This window comes from Osmerus eperlanus, chromosome 17 (assembly GCF_963692335.1).
Source record: "Osmerus eperlanus chromosome 17, fOsmEpe2.1, whole genome shotgun sequence".
Taxonomy (NCBI): Eukaryota; Metazoa; Chordata; class Actinopteri; order Osmeriformes; family Osmeridae; genus Osmerus; species Osmerus eperlanus.
The window spans coordinates 6681181-6700254 of NC_085034.1; the positions used below are offsets into that span (position 1 = coordinate 6681181).

Here is a 19074-nt window from a genome sequence, read left to right on the forward strand (position 1 = left end):
GTTTAGTGCCATGGTTCTGAAACCTGGGATTATTCCGGCTCGGTTGCATAACTGGCCGTCCCTAACCTGGCTCCTTAAATCCCCGGAGAAAAGCCACCCAAGTGATATCTCCCCTCGGCTCGCTGAACACTTACATAAACAGAAGGGGACTAAAGCGTGATTAGGATTAAACGGTTAATTATGGCTGCGTGTAGGACAGGAGCTTGACGGTACCAGTTATCTTATGTTTATTTGCTACGGTTTGGAACTCTCTTCTTCTCTTTTTTTTTAATGTTTGGCCATGTTTGTGCAGATCCCAGGACGACTAGTCGATGTTGATGCATCAGCTAATGAGGATCTGTGTCAAATCAAGAAAAACTAGAATTTGGCCGATAAATGCGACATGAGAGTCTCAAAGAGTCTCTCGTTTAATTTTATATTCTGCATTGATGTCTATTTTCTATGTATCTGTTTTACCCACCCTGGCAGTTTACCAACCCACCTCCATGTGCCACCCCTCACCAGTGTGTCACCACTCATTTTATAGTGGGCACACAGGAGTTCCTTGTGGGCACATGGTGTATGACTGCATAACAGTAGAAACACCCTGCTTTCATAGCGACACACTGCTTTCAACTGTTCTGTATTCACAACATATGACCAGATGACCATACAGTAAGGACATCAGACTATCTAGACAAACACTGTGCACATTGGCACAAGCAAAAGCAGGTATGGACCAACATGCATTACACAGTAGGTGACGTGAATTACATCAGACTCGTATGTTTTTCCGTTCAGTGAGCTGTTTCCAGCGGTTTGGGCTGAGACTGGAATGTTTTAGAGATGAGAAAAAAAGAGAGAAAGAAAAAATACAACCAGTGCAAAGTTCCAATGCCATGTCTATGTGATTCTGAATGGCATCATCGTGAGTCGTGATTGGCCGCTCCGTCTGTCGTCTGAGGTGGTTCTGGGGGGCGTTCACATCCAGCGCACTATATGTAATTTGTGACTCGCGAGCAGAGCAGCAGTGACAGCTTGACCGGAGACAGGCGTTGGACATACGCAGAGACGCGAGCGCAACTAGGATACTCTGAAGAGCTATAACCGAACTTGACGCTTGTTTTATTTAAAGTTAGACTACAAGACAAGAGACAAAAAAAAGTCCAAAAAATGCAGTCGTTCTACCAGCTGACCAGCGTGCTGCTTGTCTTCGGCAGCCTCCTGATAAACCAACTGACAGAAGGCTGCTCGTGCGCTCTTTCGCACCCGCAAGATGCCTACTGCAACTCTGACATAGGTGAGTCTCACGTTTGAGAAATAAAGTTCAAAAATGTATTTTAAAGGGGGGGAAGAAGAGGGTCTCACTAGATTCCTTAGGGTTGTTGGCAAAGTTTTGGTTAATACAGTTACATTAGAGCTCTGACGATTACTTTAATAGGTTGATTATCGCGCGCACTATATCAATCTACAGTACTCATGAAAAGCTGAACGATAAGTTTTAAATCTGATTTTAATGTGTGAATTGCCTTAATCAAATATTGTATTTCTTTCATTACACATTATTTTGGTCGTATTCAGCATTTAAAATGAACGTAAAACGTATCTTGTATTCTGTGCAAAATGTTCATTACAATGCAAAGTTATTTCGGGTTTTAGTCATCCAAGTTAGTTTGAAAATAGCCTGACACACTTCATTCTAACTGTATCAGATGTAATGTTTACTACAGCACGTTTATTTTGAGGAGAATAGATCAATGCGTCATCTCTCAAATTAGTAAGGCGAAAGGAAACCCACTTTCCCTCTCTCTCCTCCTGAGTACGAGCTAACCGTCTCCATAGAAACAGGTCCCACTGACTATAATGTTTTTCAGAGCAAATTACCTCTTGCTGAGCAATAAAACGGAACAGACAGGCAGACGGTAGCCAGCCAACTATTTTACTGCTTCTTGAATATTGCACCCATGTGTGGAGGTTAGCAACGGCAAATTTAAAGTGCAGACTCACTGTTTTGCTACTGTCCTGGGATCAATTTACTGTTTGACTTTCTATGCTATTCAAGAGCCAAAATAGCAAGTGATCTTGGTGGGTCTTTTTTTGGTATTCTATCTAGCCTAGCATGCTCTCTGCCTTCTATATTCCAGCTCCGGTTTTCAGTTGCCCCTCATTCTTCACACAACGCAAGTTTTCTGCCCAATTTTCTGCCCAGGTTACACATACTTGGATCTGCTAATTCCTAACATTCTAGCGTTATGTACGGAGTCCGTTTTAGACAGCTCAGTCAAAGACAAGTTATTTATCTAGGCTCACTTGGTGTTCATGCGAGCCATTTATTTGCTTGTAGAGCTGAGACTGCGACCCACTTAGGTCTTCGAGCCACGGAGAAGGGACAAGGCTTTGTAATGCATGCTTTAACACCGGGTCATGATTACACTGACATCCCAGAATAGTGCTGTTTTACTGAGGAATCCCAGCCCAATCTGACTAGTTATTTGATACAACCAGATCCACGCGTTAATCTGTTGTTACCTTAGACCCATTTATACATTAGAACCCAAGAATGTGTACAAAGTATAATAGGGGTTTCTTAGGCAGGTTAACAAAAAAGGCAGTGCGGAATAGATAGGGGTCAACTGAGATATTTCAGAGGGGGTATTTGAGTGAAGAGCTCTTTGCCTATTAGCCCTGTGTGTGTGTGTGTGCGTGTGTGTGTGTTGTAGAACTGGGGCAGTTCCTCTGCCGCTGGGTCAATGTGTGTTCGACCGACCCCATTCTCTCCCCCTCTCACACACATGCACGCACACACACACACAAACACAAACACACTATGGATATGGGTGAGCAGATTAGCTTTGAAAGAGATGGCCATTATTGTCCATTAAGGTGGTTCGAGTGGTCCAGTGCCCTTCAGCAGAGAACAAGCAGATTTGTGGGAGGATTTCACAGTGGAACCAACTATGACGTCACTGGGCTCTGCCTCTCCCTCTTCTATACAAGTGCTCCTCAGTCCGAGCAGAAGGCTGTGTCTGCCGTCTGATGAGAAGTGAGAGGACAGTTACTGTAGACGGACGCTGCCGTTCTCGTCACAGGAGGGCAGAGCTGTTCTGAATGAGTACATCATCATGCCGTTTTTAAGTTAACCATTCATTCACAGTGTTTGCAACTCCGGGAGTCAGGTGGCTGAGCGGTTAGGGAATCGGGCTAGTAATCTAACGGATGCCAGTTTGATTCCCGGCCGTGCCAAATGACGTTGTGTCCTTGGGCAAGGCACTTCACCCTACTTGCCTCGGGGGAATGTCCCTGTACTTACTGCAAGTTGCTCTGGATAAGAGCGTCTGCTAAATGACTAAATGTAAATGTAACTCCGAGAAACACAATAATGCCAAAGGGAATGAATGATTTTGTGGAGGTGCCTTCAACCAGTTGACCTGGTTGCATTGTGTTGAAGGTGTAGGTAAACGTCAGCATGACAAACAGTCATGCAGCCAGTCCCTTTCAACACTCCTGCTTCAGCTCATGGTGTTGGCAAAGGAAAGATGCATGCCAGCGTAGAATCTAGGCCTAGCCTCAATGGGGCCAGTGATATTTTGTGAGCTCCACAAAATCCGCATTTTCAAGGTTTTGGCTTAGCCCAGCGGTCTCTTTGAACGCTTGTGGCTCATTGGATGCCTGTTCCCTTCTGCTGCTAAGCACTATGGTTGGATACGCATGGAGCTGTAGAGCCAGTACTAGGATGTTTTTGACTTCAAGAGCCTTTCATCTAAGCATGCTCTGTAAAACATTTAACATTAAACATTCAACAAAGAAGAAAGTGATGAAATTCTTTTTTTTAAGTTGAAGTTTGCAACAGGGTATTGTATCAATATATCGCTCCAAGACTCTGTAATTGAGCTATCCATGCATTGTGAGATCATTTTTGAGCAATTTTCTCTCCACGTTAGAAGATAATTTTCTTGCATTATTGCGCAACTGAATATATTTGAAGCACGTTACAGCATGCAACATTCCCAATGTGTTGTGATCAAGCTTCACGAGTATGTGCAGTTTGACTTGGCTCGGCCATGACGCTTTTGGAAAGTGTAGCAAAACTCTGGTGCCCCAGCAAACAGTGCAGTGACTGATATTTCTATTTGAATCTTCTTGACATATCCAAACAAATGCGTGCCATAAGATTGTCAAAACAGGGTATGTCAAATGTGGGATGGTGAACAGGTCCAAAACCCTTCCAAGACGTGTACTGCATCATCTTAGTGGTATGAGGTGGATGTTTACAAAACACTGACACGCTTTGATAAGCAACTCAGTGATGTAACATCCCTCCGAATCCTACAGTGTGCAGCAAAATGTATTGGATAAAAACAGTATTGATGAAAATTCAGGATATTTATGAAAAAACGACTACAGAATGGTGCAGCGGTGCCTTAAACCTGAAGCAAAAATCTCCTATCTCAGAGATGTACCTTCTGTGAAGGTCAAGCAGCAAGGTTTTTACATGGAGCACAAGTGGATGCATATGCAAATGGGGACCTCATTCACGTGTCCCAAGTTGAGCAGCACTGCCTGGTGTGTGGAGAAAGGCTCTAATTTCCACTGTCAACTTCAAAGGCGATATGGGGGAACATGAATCATCCCTGTTAGAGACCCGGAGGCCAGTTCAAAGCATGCTCCTGTTGTTTCACAGGCCCCGTTTTCTAACCGCAAGCGTCATCTACTATGGCGAATGAACCAGACAGCCTTGTGAATGAGGAAATGAGGCTACGCTAAATACTACAACAAAGGCTAAACAACAACAACCTGAGGGGATTTCAGAGTAAGAAGCGCAGTGACAAACTACCATTGGGAGTTCAACATGCTGAAGTCTCCTCCCCTACCTCAGTGAACCCCATCATCGCTGCATTTCCAGACAACTGGGATTAGCCATTTCCTGACATTTTTCATCCTGTATACCTGGGCCAATTATGCCTTTTTTTAGGGGGGGTGAGTGTGTGAACCTGCTTGGCTGTGATTTGGTGGCAACTGAAACAGGCCCATTCACACGCTTTCAAGGAGAGGGCTGTTTTCCCCCAAAGCTTTTCAAGCTTCAGATTAATGTTCCAGCCTTCAACTTTGGCCCTGAGGGTTTGTAACCCTCCAGTCCCAAAGCCCTGCGGTGACAGGAGCAAAGCTCCCCATACTTGTACCATGCACCGATTTAATACAGAAGATTACACTCAGGTTTGTGTGCATGCTTAGCCTGGGATAAGAACCTAGAGAGAGACTGATCTGGTGTACGGTTAGACAATATGTATTAGTGGATATGAGGGAAAGTCCGGGGGTTGAGCTGGAGGTTCCTGTCACCAATGACACGTTAGAAAGTTCCAGAGAGAGATTAGGTAGGCCTAGTCTAAAGGTTTATTCTTTGGAATCGGGTTAAATGTTAAATAGGGGTTAGGGCGAGATATAGGTCATTTAGAGATAGGGGTTAGGTAGGGTTTGGGATAGGGGTTAGCTTGGAATAGGGGTTGGTAGTGTCTGGGACAGAGATTCCACAGGATTTGGGATAGTGATTTAGCAACACTGAGTAACTAGAATCTATTCAGGCTCTTTTCCTTGCAGTCAGCTCCACTTCACCATCTAACTGCTCCCCAACAGGAAGACCGATCGAACGCTGAGTAAGAGAATGCAGGTTCTGTTATAAGGAACATTATGTCACCTGGGACCAACTCACTGCTATCCAAGCTGCTTCATCTCTCGCTGCCAGGATGGCCTGTTACAATAGGTCAAAAGGTGCAGGATTCCCCGCAAGTTTGACATGTTCATCCAATGAGCACGAGACATATCGGTTAACTAAGGCATCCCTTTTCTACCACTCGAACATTGCTTTAACCACCAGAGCTTTGTTTGTAATGTACTGAAAGGCATTCGTTTTGAAATGAAATAGATGGCTCTATTCCAAGCCTACAGGGACATTGGTTTTCAATCCAGGTCAAGTGTATTCCCACAATCAAAGTGTTCTGACACACACACACCTCCAACAGGGGAATGTCATTTCGGAGTTTATTTTGGCGTGTCCCACTGAGAATCCTTCACCTCCCCCTCGCATCAAAGTTGGAACATGTTACGCATACTAAAACCGACTGTCACTTCCCCACTCTCTCACACATACACATATCCACATGCACACACACAAACACAAACACACACACACACAAACCTTGTGAGGCTGACTTTATTGTCAGTAATTGGGAGTGCACTGCAAGATTCTTCAGCAAAAGTAAAACCACAGGGTCTGTGATTTGAAATCCCCTTTGTGTTCAGATTAGTATTTGAATGCATCTTTTAGTAATCCCACTCTACAAGAGATATTTTGCTAAATTAATTCACATTTCCCTGATACCTTAATTTCTTCTATCGTTATTTTTAAAAATCCTCCTTTTTCCTAGAACATCTGTTTAAATACCTCAGTGCATAAATATGCATGCACTGAGAATGGTGTAGCACTTCCCTGTAATTGCTACTTATCCGTTGCACCACAGAGAGAAAGAGAGAGAGGGCCACTTACAGTGCCATATATATAGCCTAGCTGTTAGAGATTCGAGCTGCTGTGTCTATTAAAGTTTAAGTCAGGTGGATATCATATGCAGTCCTTGGTTAGGAACTGGGTTATATAAACATCAGCAATTTAGTCATTTGGATGTGGGAGAACAGGCGCCTGAAGAGACACACATTTACTGAAAGACAGCTTGTGGTAACAAGTACCGTCGTATTCTGAGGAGTCTGTTCTGGGAGGCTTCCCTTAGAGGCTGAAAGGTCACCGAAGGGAATGACACAAACCCACTCTCCCGTAAGCAGCTGGGTTCTTTCCTACATTCCACAGAGCAATGACACTGACACCCCCAAATTAGTGTCCACTGTCCACAGGAATGGCAGTTACTAGGAACAAAAAGGATGGTGTAGCTCCGGTAATTCTAGATTTCATATTACCGCATACGACTCAAACAGCAACGCACCTGGGTCAAGGAGAAAGATCGAGTACATTAAAGTATAGGAAAGTCATGTGACTGCATTCAATCCGCTACTTACGGTTGCAGTCATGCGACGGATCTGCTGGTTTCACGTCAGCGGGAGAGCCAAATCCGGTGCCCCGAAGTATTTGACGGTATTTGGAGAAAGCGTTTGACCCAGGTCTGACTCATGGCAGGCACCCACAGAAGACCTGGAAAACTATGTGCGCAATTCTTTTGATGCTTCTTGCCTTGTTTGGAGGTCAGGGGTAAAGTATTGCTCGGGGCCCCTCCTGAATATAACTGGCTCAGATCAGATGCAGGAGTGGGATCAGAATCTAGTTTCATATCTGCACATTCCCCAGTAATTGTGCCCTGTGCTCTGTTCAACACTTATCTGCATTTGTGGTAGGTACATACCCAGCTTTGTTAGGTAACATTGCTGGAAGGCTCATAATACAAGCTGAAAGATTTATAGAGCATATGACCTTGGTTAGATCTTTGAGAAGGACAGAATGAATCCCCAAGGGAATCTTTTTTTTTTTTGTTGAGGAGATTGGTTATAAATGATCTGCAGTTTGTCTGAATGTGAGATTTGCTACATGAATGTCAGTGGCATTTTTTACTTGATCACTTGGAAGTGATGTCATTTATTTATTCGGAGGTGGGAATGCTATACGAGCTAAACAAGGTGTTCTCAAGTATCCAAATATGCTGTCAGATATGTATGTCTGATTATCCACACCCACCTTTCTAGTCCTTTCCAAGCAAATGGGACTGAATATACACAGGCTGTAAGAATGACACTGCCTTCTCTGACTACAGTCGAAAGGAATGAGACTCTTTTCCTTTTTTCCCCTTCTATCTTCTTTCTTTCTTTTTTTTTCCTACCCATCTCGGAATGTGAGCCTCAAAGGAATGTGAGAAGGAAATTCCACCAGGCTAAAGATAACAAATATCCCAGGGCTTAGTTATGTCTGTGACTCTCTAGTGTCCGGGAGCAGGTGAACTTCACACCAGACAGAGTCCCCCCCGCCCCCCCACACACACACACACACACACACACACACACACACACACACAACCACCCCTGGGCCCACACGACTGCAGTAGGTACTGTGTGTGTGTATGGGGGGAGGGGCTATTCACCGGCCTAAATGAGGCTTTGCTCGTAAGCTAGTCACCTGCAACTGGCCTACTCACTCCAACAGTGAAAGCAAACAACTGGGACTCGCGGCCGAACGTTTTCACCTAGACGTTGTTTAAATGAGGGCGAGGGCCGATAAGATCTTTTCCACCCTTGTTCTCAGTACAGATGGAAGCTTGTTTAAACACAGGAGACACATGGTTTTACAATGTAGAGATGAAGCTGAAAGAAGGGGAAAAAAACAAGCCGGTGAACTCCTTTTTTCTGTCCTCAGAGACTCCTTTGGTCTCTGTTTGTCAAACTCAATTCCACCCCGCCCCCCCCACCACCCCTAGTCCCCCCTTTCAGTAGACGTTCTTGGCAAACGGCAGCAGTCAAAAATCTGATGAATAGATGACCTGCAGAGACCACTCCTTGTTGGATGTCACTTAATAAGGGCAATAAGGAAGTCAAGTGTATCGTGGGGTCTGAATTGTCCAGTTTTGAAAAGCTGGATTGATGGATGGGGCTTCTAAAATATGGTCAGTTTGAATCACTGCATATATTAATGTTATATGTTGTCTTCTATCCACAGTGATCCGTGCCAAAGTGGTTGGCAAGAAGCTTCTGAAGGATGGGCCTTTTGGAACGATACGCTACACAGTGAAGCAGATGAAGGTGAGTCATGGCCGTCTCTAAACTTTGAGCTCCTGTTAATATCTAACATCAAACTCAATATCAGCAGATCACCCAGACATCTGTGATCCGCTACTGTGCTATAAGCCTAGTGGAACGGTATGTGGCAGGTTACATTATATTGGATATTTTATTCATTTAGCAGATGCTTTTATCCAAAGGGACAAAACAAAGTATTCTCTGTAGGGCTAACACATACTTTGCGGTAATATAGAAAACAGTTAGAAACTCATGGACTAATGTGTGTAATCTCACAAATAGCCTACCTCAAAGGCAGTGACAGCTCTGTGGAAGACATCATTATGATGAGGCAGCTAGAGAGTGCAGAAGCTTCTTCAAGGCTCTGTGATCACTGAGGCTCTCATAGGCATTACATCTTAAGGCATCATTTACGTCAGAAGATACAGCGTATGGTAATGAATGATTGCATTACTAGGTAATAACTTATCCTCCTCCAGGTCACATATGTGGCTACATACTTCCTTTAAGCAACAATAACATTTAAGATACAGGGGATTAGGCTTAGAAATTGTTTACGGTATATTCCTCTATTAACTCTTGGCCTCTGGCCATTTTGTCTAATCTAGTTTAATCTGTTTGAGATTCAAATCTAACATAGCAATGATGGCCTCCCTGTGACCTATTAACAGTTTATCATGAAGAGTGCCTAAAGAAAGAGTTTCCCTCCAAAACCCACAAACTGACTCCTTTGAGAGTTCCTGTGTATTTTTAGTTTTTCAGCCAGAAACTCCTCATTTTGAGCCCCGTGACTAGTTTTTATTTTTGTTTTTATGACTGTTTTCTTCCCAAGACCAGCATGTCTAAACAGGGATTTCCTGTTGTTTCCACACAAATAAATGACATTGTACAAAAGCTCTAGCAAATCTCAGGGCTAACTTTGACTGAGTCCAGGATTGTTTGTACCTCTCTGATTTGGCTGAAACAAACCACAGTTTTACACATAAAAAATGTGACAACGTGATAATAAGTAATGTAATACAATTATTTAGTATTTGTATAAAGATAAGAATCTGTTACGTTGTCCTCATCATGCAATTCTTCCAGAAATGTCATCTGATAAGATTTTATCATTTCCATTCCTCATTGTTTTGGCACAGCTTTCGAAACAGCTTATTACTCAATCCTGTTATGTCAAAAGCTGGTTGTGTGCAGTTCAGTGAAAGCATTTTGTTTATAACACAATGTTGTTTGTGCCACATTCTGTAGATGTACAAAGGATTCACCAAAATGCAGCACGTTCAGCACATCTATACTGACGCCTCCGAGAGCTTGTGTGGAGTGAAGTTCGACATCAATAAATACCAGTACCTGATTACAGGTGAGGGATTTTGTCATTGAATAAAACCTTTAAGAAAAAATAGGTAAAAGTATTATATTGAATGTCAAATACAAATCGAAATTCTAATAATTCATGTTGAACATTCTGTATTGTGTATTATAAAATGGGAAATATCAAACGGGTAGTCCAGTAAACTTCTCTCTTCTTCTCATGAGTCTTAAAATGAACTTTTCTTTCACATGAGCATGTTGGTCCTGCTCCCTCCAAACAACACACAAGGCCACAAAAGCAGGGTTGCTAACAGCAGCCTCAGTTTGTTTAGTTTAAATGCAAGTCCCTTCCCTCCCACCCCCCCCAGAGCTGCTCTGTGACACAAACTTTCCCACTATTTATAACCTGTTGCTTGCCACTGTGCGGAAAACACAGCCCAGGGGCACTTGTTTCAAGTCTATTTCCCTCCTATTCTGGACATAAAAACTGTAGAAAACACTCTCCACGCTCTGTATAATTAACAGGAAGCTTCAGCCATTTTCTTGCAGGAGCATTTACGATGCGCTGGTTCGAGTTAAAGAGTAGTTTACTGTACGTCCCAGAACCGGCCATATAGACGCTTAGCGTGTTCCCGTCACTATATCCTAAACCTGTGAACATGGCCTCAGGAGCCAGTGAAAACGGAGGAAGTCACCAGGCAACAAAGACGTGTGTGTTTACTGTGGCAGGGTGGCGATGACATCACAGCCCACCGTCTCTGCTCAGGGGGTCTATAATAAGGACTGTGGTTCCCGGGACGATGGCTTCAGGACTATGTTACAGGCATGTTGAGTACGTTGACGACTGAGAGATCAGCTTCACGCCGTCCCCTTTTATCAAGCCCGATGACTGCTTGGCTCCTGATTAGCTACATAGAAACGCGTCGAACACTCCACAGGGCCTATTAAGTCAGCAATAGACTGCTGCAATCCACATAAAAGAGGTCCTGGGCTGAAGTGTAGGGGCCTGGAGGGGGAAGGAGTGGGACTGTATTAGCTAGGCGTCAGATCCCTGTGCAGCAGTGACATGTTTGGGTAGATACAGAGTGATGAACAGCCAGGGTCTTGAGTGTTAGTGGTCTGCAGTGCACCTGTTCCGAGAGGTGGCAGTCCTAACATCGGTAGTAAGCTGTGATCCTAAATATAGAGGACTGACGACTTTTGGGACATTCAGAATTAGCGGTCTTGGTTTAATATGGCCTTACTGTACTAGATCGACTTACAATGTTCGGTCAGGACCGACACCTTGTCTGGAAAAAGATTCACTTGAAGTTTCCCATCTCCAACCAATGCTCTTTCCCCCCCCTCTCCCCTCCCCCCTCCCCCCCCCTCCCCCAGGGCGCGTGTTCGATGGGAAGGTCTACACCGGGCTGTGCAACTTCAACGAGCGGTGGGAGCGCCTCTCTCTGTCCCAGAAGAAAGGCATCAACCACCGCTACCAGCTAGGCTGCAACTGCAGGGTGAGTGGGAACCAGTGCGCCCCCGGTGAGCAGGCCCAGCAGCAGATCGAAGGAGAGGCCAGGGATAGGGGCCGAGGACAGGGTAGAGGCCGGGGCCGGGGTAGAGGCCGGGGCAGAGGGAAAGGCAAAAACCAGGGGAAAGGACAACAGAACACTCTGCTGAAGCACAGGTTCCTACTCTGAGTTCTACCCTGAGTTCCACCCCAGTTCCTCTAAAGAGGTGCAAAATCGGGTGCAAAAAAGTCACTATATAATCTCCACTATATACTACATGTAACTACTACTGGTGACGCTTTAAAGGGAAACATTGTGTATTTAGTTGCCTGGCATTTATAGGGTCAAAATGCATTGTCTTTAATGCATTCATTTAGTTAATTCATGTCGATGTGCTAGAAGCTAAAATGAAATGATCACCAATAAACACATGATAATGCAATGCTGAAAATGTACTATCAACAGACAGGGTCATTCAAGCACAGGCAGTAGCCTACCTGTAGATTGCCACTTTGTGGAAACGATTGCATTTTCTTTGTATCTGTACTTGGAAAGCTTTAAAATGTGTTTTGCTGTCCAAGAGATTGAAATGTTATGTTTTGACACATGTACATGTATGATTACAGGGGAATACACCTTTCAATTTCTGATGGTAGTTGAATGGTTTTGCTTTTCAACTGTCAAAGTAATACTTGCAACGAACCAGGAATTTGAAGGTGTCCCCTTTCATTTTCACATCATTTCGGATAATGTACCTCCATGAAATGTTACAAAAGAAACAGGGAGTGACAGGCGGAGACAGAGAAGAAAGATTTACGATGATCTTTGGGAGTTATTAAATAACTTAACTACGCTGGAATCTCTTTTAACTGTCATTCCAAACCCCTAGCATTCCTAGATCTTTGGCGAACGTCCTTAATGCACAGTCTGCTCTCGTGTATTTGTAGTCTCCAAACTCATAAATATCCTACCGTACTGCAGGGCCCCAGACATCTGCTCCCATCATTAGGTGCCATCAGAAGCATAAGCAGATTGCCAGACATGCTTCCTAAGGGCCAACACCTCTCCATCGTAACCAAACTGCCTAACAATGCAGATTCGGCAAAATCAAGAGACTGATATTGTTCAACGAGTCTTAAGGTCTGATGAACTGAAAGGTCACTTCTGACGTTCCATCGATGCACTATTACATTTAACAACCGACTTTAAAGCTGAATTGTGTTGATCGCCGACAGCACAGACATCTCACCTCACTTGGCTCCTCACCCTAAACAGCTTAGCGCCAACTTTTTCCCTGCATCTTTCTCACACTATGATTCCCAGCTGTCGAATGCTGTATCCAGTAGCACGATCAGATGGAGATATAGACACATCTGATTCCACAGGGAATGTACCGGTTTACAAGAACTATACATCTTCTCTCGATTTATTTAGTCTAAATCGACATTTTCCTCAGATCGGGCTGACACCATGAGACCAAACATGTTCGGCTTCACGCGCTCCAGTATTTACGATCTGTACTGCTGATTCCTCTGCTTTTCACACACACAAGGCTTTCACTGAAGCACGTCTTTACACATCTTTACTCCAATACAGGTCTTTCTTCCTGAAAGATCATGGGCAAAAAGAAAAATAAATTATCAAATGAAACGCAATACCTGAAACAGTGCTCATATCTAGTTCCAAACTTTTTTGGTCTTCTCCATTGCCTCTATAAGCACAAAGTATAAGAAGGAGCATAAAAAAATGAATATTTGACTTTCTGAAGACAGCTAAATCTAAATTTAGGAAAGTAAAATTACATGGTAATGGTTAGAATTACCGTAATTTTCATTGAGAACAGTTCCATGAACCCTTTTTCCACCTCCGTATTCAAGTTCAGATTCATGAATTCACCTGCTCTTTCTCTTCATCAACAGCTGTTATCTGGTGTACCCAATCACGCACATGCTTCACCCTGTCCTATTAAGTTTCTAATTCTGCCTTGGCCTCTGTTCACGTACGCTAGACTGTAGACTCACTCTGTTCACTACTAAGTAACTCATTATTTGTCCTCAAAATGTACCAAAAAGTGTGTCCCCCCTTCAAAAAACAACAACAAGACACCAATCTGTACATCAAACTCACGCTTACAGTTAACACAGAGAGTCTACCGCTAATGTGCTCATTCAAATCATTTTATTTCTGCTTTATGGCTACATCTTCCGTTTCGCTCCTCTCTCTTTAGATAAAGCCCTGCCACTACCTGCCCTGTTTTGTGACCTCAAAGAACGAGTGCCTGTGGACGGATATGTTGTCCCATTTCGGTTACCCCGGCTACCAGTCCCGGCACTACGCGTGCGTCCAACAGAAGGAAGGCTACTGCAGCTGGTACCGGGGGATGACCTCACGTGACAAAACAACTATCAACGCCACCGACCCCTGAGCAAGCGTACACCTTTTCCCAAAACTATTATCCACTGCCATCTTCTCTCCTTGCTTTCTGTCATTTCTTCCTTTCTGACCTTCCCCACACAGACCCCCTCCCTCTCTCCCCCACCCCGTCCTCATCCGTCGTGAACCATTACAGGACCTGAGAAACCACTCCCTGACTAAACAACAACGAAAACTAAAAAACTAAACAAGAGAAAAAACAATCAGTGCCTGTGTCTAAGCACTTCTATATAAACAATACCTTTTTGTTTTATGCTGTACATTTCAGTTCTACCAAACGTCCTTCTTGTTTTTGTTATGCTACTAAATTATACCTAATAATGTCAGCCAGATGTCCTTTAGATTCTATTTTTGGTTGGGAAAGCAATAAACACAGCCCTTTAAATGCAGATCTTAAATATAAAAAAATAAACACAGTGTACATTAGAAAAACATTGCTTAAATATATAGCTAAATATCAATACATGAATGTAAAAAAACAACTTTCATTTAGTGTGAGATGCAGGGTGACAGAGCTGAAGCAATACAGTTTATACATTATTTAAATAAACAATATTTAAACTCTAAAAGTGCAAGGTCAGTGCCAACATAGGTGACCTTGGAATGCGACCTTGGAATGCGATGCCTCAAGCTTCAGTCACACAAAGTTATTCTATTGGTATTTAATAATAGTCTTGATTCACATCAATGTGTATGTATGTTCACAGTTTTGAACTGTGACATGTCTATTTATGGATGATGCATGAATCTCTGCTTCCCTGATTGTTTTTACCGCAAAGTTTATTTTTGTCGCTCTTGATACCAAGCAGATTGAATAATGAATTGAACAGATGAATAAATTGTAAATCTATGATATATTTTCCCTCGAAGCACAAAAAATGGATATTACAGCACAAGCACAGGGAATACTTAATTGTTTGTGGAGATTTGGATAAAGGTTTTATTTTATATTTGCTGTATATGATATAAGATACAAAACAATGAACTATATTCACTGAAACCTCTGTAGAACAAGTATGTCTGTTCATCAAAACAGACAACAAGCCTTTCTATTTGCCAAAAATCTCACGAGAGTTTTTGGCCCAAACTGTCTCATCATAAATCCCTGTTTGGCCATTATGAACGACCATAATCCCAAATTGTGTTTATAAATTGTTGATGAAATGTTAGTTATGTGTTTTGAACTCCCTTAGATGATTATAACGATGGTACTTTTCTCACTCCTCGTCCGGTACCCACCATGTCTGTTATTTCCCCCCCACAATCACACTTTAAGCAGAGGTTTCAGACACACAAACACACACACACACACACACACACACACACACACACACAAAGCTATGTTTTCTAACTGTATATTCAATTTTTTGTTTTGTATTTAACTGTTTCAGATGAACAAATCAAAGTAACATTATTGTCACTAAATTCTTCTGCTTTTGTTCCAATACGGGGTAGAGTCTTCAGTCCATTCCATTCTCACACAAGCAGACAACCCAGAGGGAGTGATACTGTAGTTCCTTGGACAGACATTAAACCATGATCTTGACAAAAAAAGCCATGTACTGTACGTTATGTGTACTATGGTCAGAGCATGCCAAGCCAAGTATACAAGTCTACTGTACTCAATGCTCATCACACACTTATACTACAATAGCGCATTATGTTTATAAAGAGTTGCTTACATGACGTGCAAAACAAAACAGGCGTACCTACGTACCTGCTCACACCACAGACGTGCTCACACCACACACACACACGTACCCAAATGGACCTGGTCCATGACTTTCCAAAGTTGCAAGCAGTTTCCCCTCATCCTCTCCTCCTCTGGTGGTTCTGCATGGATCTAATCCCTCTGTGGTATCTGTCTCAGTATTTTCGTGGTTCATTTTTTGTGTAAATATACTTTCTGCTTAACACAGAAACACTTGGTCAAGTTGATGCAGAGTGCATTAAAAAAGGAAGCTGGTCTAAGTCTGAAAACACCTCTGTGTGTATACACTGATCCATAAAGGGGGAGGGGGCAAATGTTTTCTTGTTAGGGTTACAGAAATGTTTGACTTAATTTCTGTGTTTTATATTTTTATAATAAAGATTTAATGAAAAACTGGCTATCAGAGTCTGTACTTATTTGTTTACCTATTGTTGTTTTTGTTGTTCATAGGCAATAGGCAATTGACATTCACACACCAACACACGGATGAAAGGATAAGAGCAGAGGAAAAGATAGAAACAAGGGAACGTAGGAAATAAGGAAAGAAGGAAATAATGAGGACAGCTTCCACACAGATACAGGTGTCGGGGCTCTCACCAAGAAACAGACACACACATAGTTGAACACACACACACACTCACTGCCTTTGTAATGTGTGTATGGGAACACCGAAGATGCAAGGCCTTTACCTCTGTGCTGAGACATAACAACTGATCTGTTATGACTACTCTGAGAGCAGCTCTCTATGAGCCGTCTGTGTTTGTACTGACGGAGGCATCGTCGCCAACTCTGCTGACGTGACTGGACAAGAGAGCCAAGAGATGGGGAGTATTAGGAGAACCTGAGGTGCCGCATGTTCCCTGAGGAACCAAGAGCCAGGAAACAGAGGTACCCACTGCGCCGGGAGACTTCCTGCCACTGGAAGAAGCTTGTACACTCCCAGGTACATCGCAGACAAGAAGGGACATTTTGACTTTTTGAATGCAGGATACAGGACTGTAGCGTTGGGTGATTTCAGTTAGTGTGTATGTGTTCAAGTCTGGCTCTCAGGTATATCACGTACACAGATTTTATAGTTAGAAGCCTCTTTACCCTCTAAATCTCTGTATGAGGATCATCTGAGTACAGTATCTAGGTCCTGTGGCAGTTATGAGTGAAGAACGGCAGGGTCTCATGATAAATGGATAGGAGGTCGGGAACTCACCATCTGTGTGTGATTGGGGTAGAAGGTTTGCTCGTTGAGAGGGAACTTCTCCGGGCCAAGGGAATGGTAGAGCTTTATCATGTGTGAGAACTGCAAGAACAGAAAGAAACACAAACAGTGAGAAAAGAGACGTCTTACAGATGTTTACCTCGACCCAGGGCGCAGAGTTAGAAAGCGTTGCCCCCGGCTACAGTACATTTAGAGGCCGTGCTGACGGACCTCTGAAAAGTCAAGTGCGTGCTTGGTTAGGAACGTTTTTTTTATCCAACACCGGGGGACATGTTTTGTCTGGGTGCGAGGACTGGGACCGTACAAGTGAAACGTGGCGTGGTTCCAGCCCACCGTACTGCATCAGCCCTGCACGGTTAAATCAGGGTGAGTCATCTCCTGCTGGAGGCCATACCAGGTCTGACTGCTCCACACACAGGTGTTATGACTCCCTCTAAGAGCCCAGATAAATCAGTGGCCCGCCGGGGGTTAAGGTGGGGGGACTGAAGCGAGCGGTGAGGGTGGAAGAGGGGGTGGAGGGAAGGAAGGTAGGAAGGAGGACAGGAAGGAAGGATCGTTCAAATGAAGGAAGGATGTTGAGGAAGGAAGGAAGGAAGATGCAGTGGGGTCAGATACCCACAGACTGGTGTGATGTCTCTCACTAAGAGACCTGATGAGTCAGTCTGAGGCCACTTCAACGCTGGGCCCCTTTAAGAGGAGCGAGTGGAACGAGAGAAAGGAGGGATTAGGGAGGAGGAGAGGAGAGCGTGAGCTCAGAATGGAGGAGAGGATGGAATAACACCGAGGGGCGGGTCATAGGTCACGTACCACCCAGGGTTTGCTGCAGAAGTTGTAGATGGAGAGCAGAGAGTTGATGCTGGCCACGCCCCCAAACTGCAGGCCAATCACCAAGCTCCTGTAGTCCTCGCCCGGAGTCATGCTGTAGGCATGCTGGCGAATCAGGACAAAGTCTGGCTTGAAGGATCTGCCCGGAGACAAAGCAGTCATAGGACATTAGACAACAACAACAATGTTTTCTCTTCTTTTTAGGGTACTAAACACATCATCTAGTGTGGACAGCCTGTTGTTAACTGGAGCACATTGACATGTAGCACTTTGGAGTACATTAACATGTAGACAGAGGGTATTATGTTTCAGTGAACACGCGTGCATGCCTTACGGGCAGCTGTTGTCAGTGGTGGCCGTATATCTCAGGGGCTCAGGCCTGCGTTACAGACCGGGACAGCTGGATATCTAACATGTCTAACATTTCATACGGCTTCCATACTTTCATCCGGAGATTCTACCGTATAAACACATCAATTTCCCCCTCAATCACTTGACCACTCACTGGCTCGCTCACAGGAAGGAGTCACTTCCCTAATGCCTAGGCTCTCCCCGACCTGTGTTGCGACGGCGTCTGTGTAGCGTGGCTGGTCTGAAGAGGTACGGGGTTAGGGTTAGGCTGCAAGTGCTCCGCCCAAACGGGCGCCGTCATCGGTCAACACATTAACACGTTACCTTTCAACCCACTGTTTGCAACAACAAAAAAGCTACCCAATGGACATAGAGGGAGGGGGGGGGGGGGGGGGTCAAGGAGGTGTGTGTGTGTGGGGGGGGGGGATGTGGGGGGCACCAGAATGTTCCTTGGAGTACCTAATCTTTTTGGACCATCTAGCCAATTAACACAGGCTAATCCTCCTCACTGCAAAGTGCTCTGGGAGCTGAGCCAAACTGGCCTTGAGGGACCCGCCAGGTCCTGTTACATCTGGGTGCGCTTACATGTCTCATTACATTGTCTTCAAGCATCTGCTGATGTTTTCATCCAAAGCAACATACTAATAGTGCATATACTGTGGAAGGCACAGCAGATCAAGAATCTGGAGTGCCTAGTTCTGACTCTTTCTGTGGTCAGAGTCAAGGAACAGTCTGTATATTAATAAAAGGTCAAATGCCTGTACGATATGTATATTTACTGCTTCCGATGAAGAGGAGAGCGTTTCCTTCAACCGCAGGCAGGCACGCTGCGCTGATTCAATCTTGTTCACGCGTGTTTATCCCCCAAACCGCGTTTCAACTCGGATGCGTGTCGTGTCTGGCACCTGTTCTGACGAGGGGGCTGCAAGTGAACTGTTCTGATGCCCGTCGACCGGTCAATCGCATCCTGTTTC

At 44.1% G+C, this 19074-nt stretch overlaps 2 protein-coding genes across 3 annotated transcripts in view; one reads left to right on the forward strand and one right to left on the reverse strand.

The window, feature by feature from the left end:
• Positions 1-19074, reverse strand: part of LOC134037876 (synapsin-3-like) — a 65758-nt gene that overhangs the window by 26862 nt on the left and 19822 nt on the right. For both annotated transcript variants that reach the window (XM_062483433.1, XM_062483432.1), the window contains exons 4-5: positions 17732-17888; positions 16916-17005 (exon numbers count right to left, since the gene is read on the reverse strand). In XM_062483433.1, coding sequence (XP_062339417.1) covers positions 16916-17005; positions 17732-17888 — 247 coding nt within the window. The remainder of the gene's footprint in view (positions 1-16915; positions 17006-17731; positions 17889-19074) is intronic.
• LOC134037877 (metalloproteinase inhibitor 3-like) lies at positions 995-16109 on the forward strand. The gene is made up of 5 exons (XM_062483434.1): positions 995-1279; positions 8684-8766; positions 10012-10123; positions 11452-11573; positions 13795-16109. The coding sequence occupies exons 1-5, from the start codon at positions 1153-1155 to the stop codon at positions 13990-13992; spliced, it is 642 nt and encodes a 213-aa protein (XP_062339418.1). The 5' UTR covers positions 995-1152; the 3' UTR covers positions 13993-16109.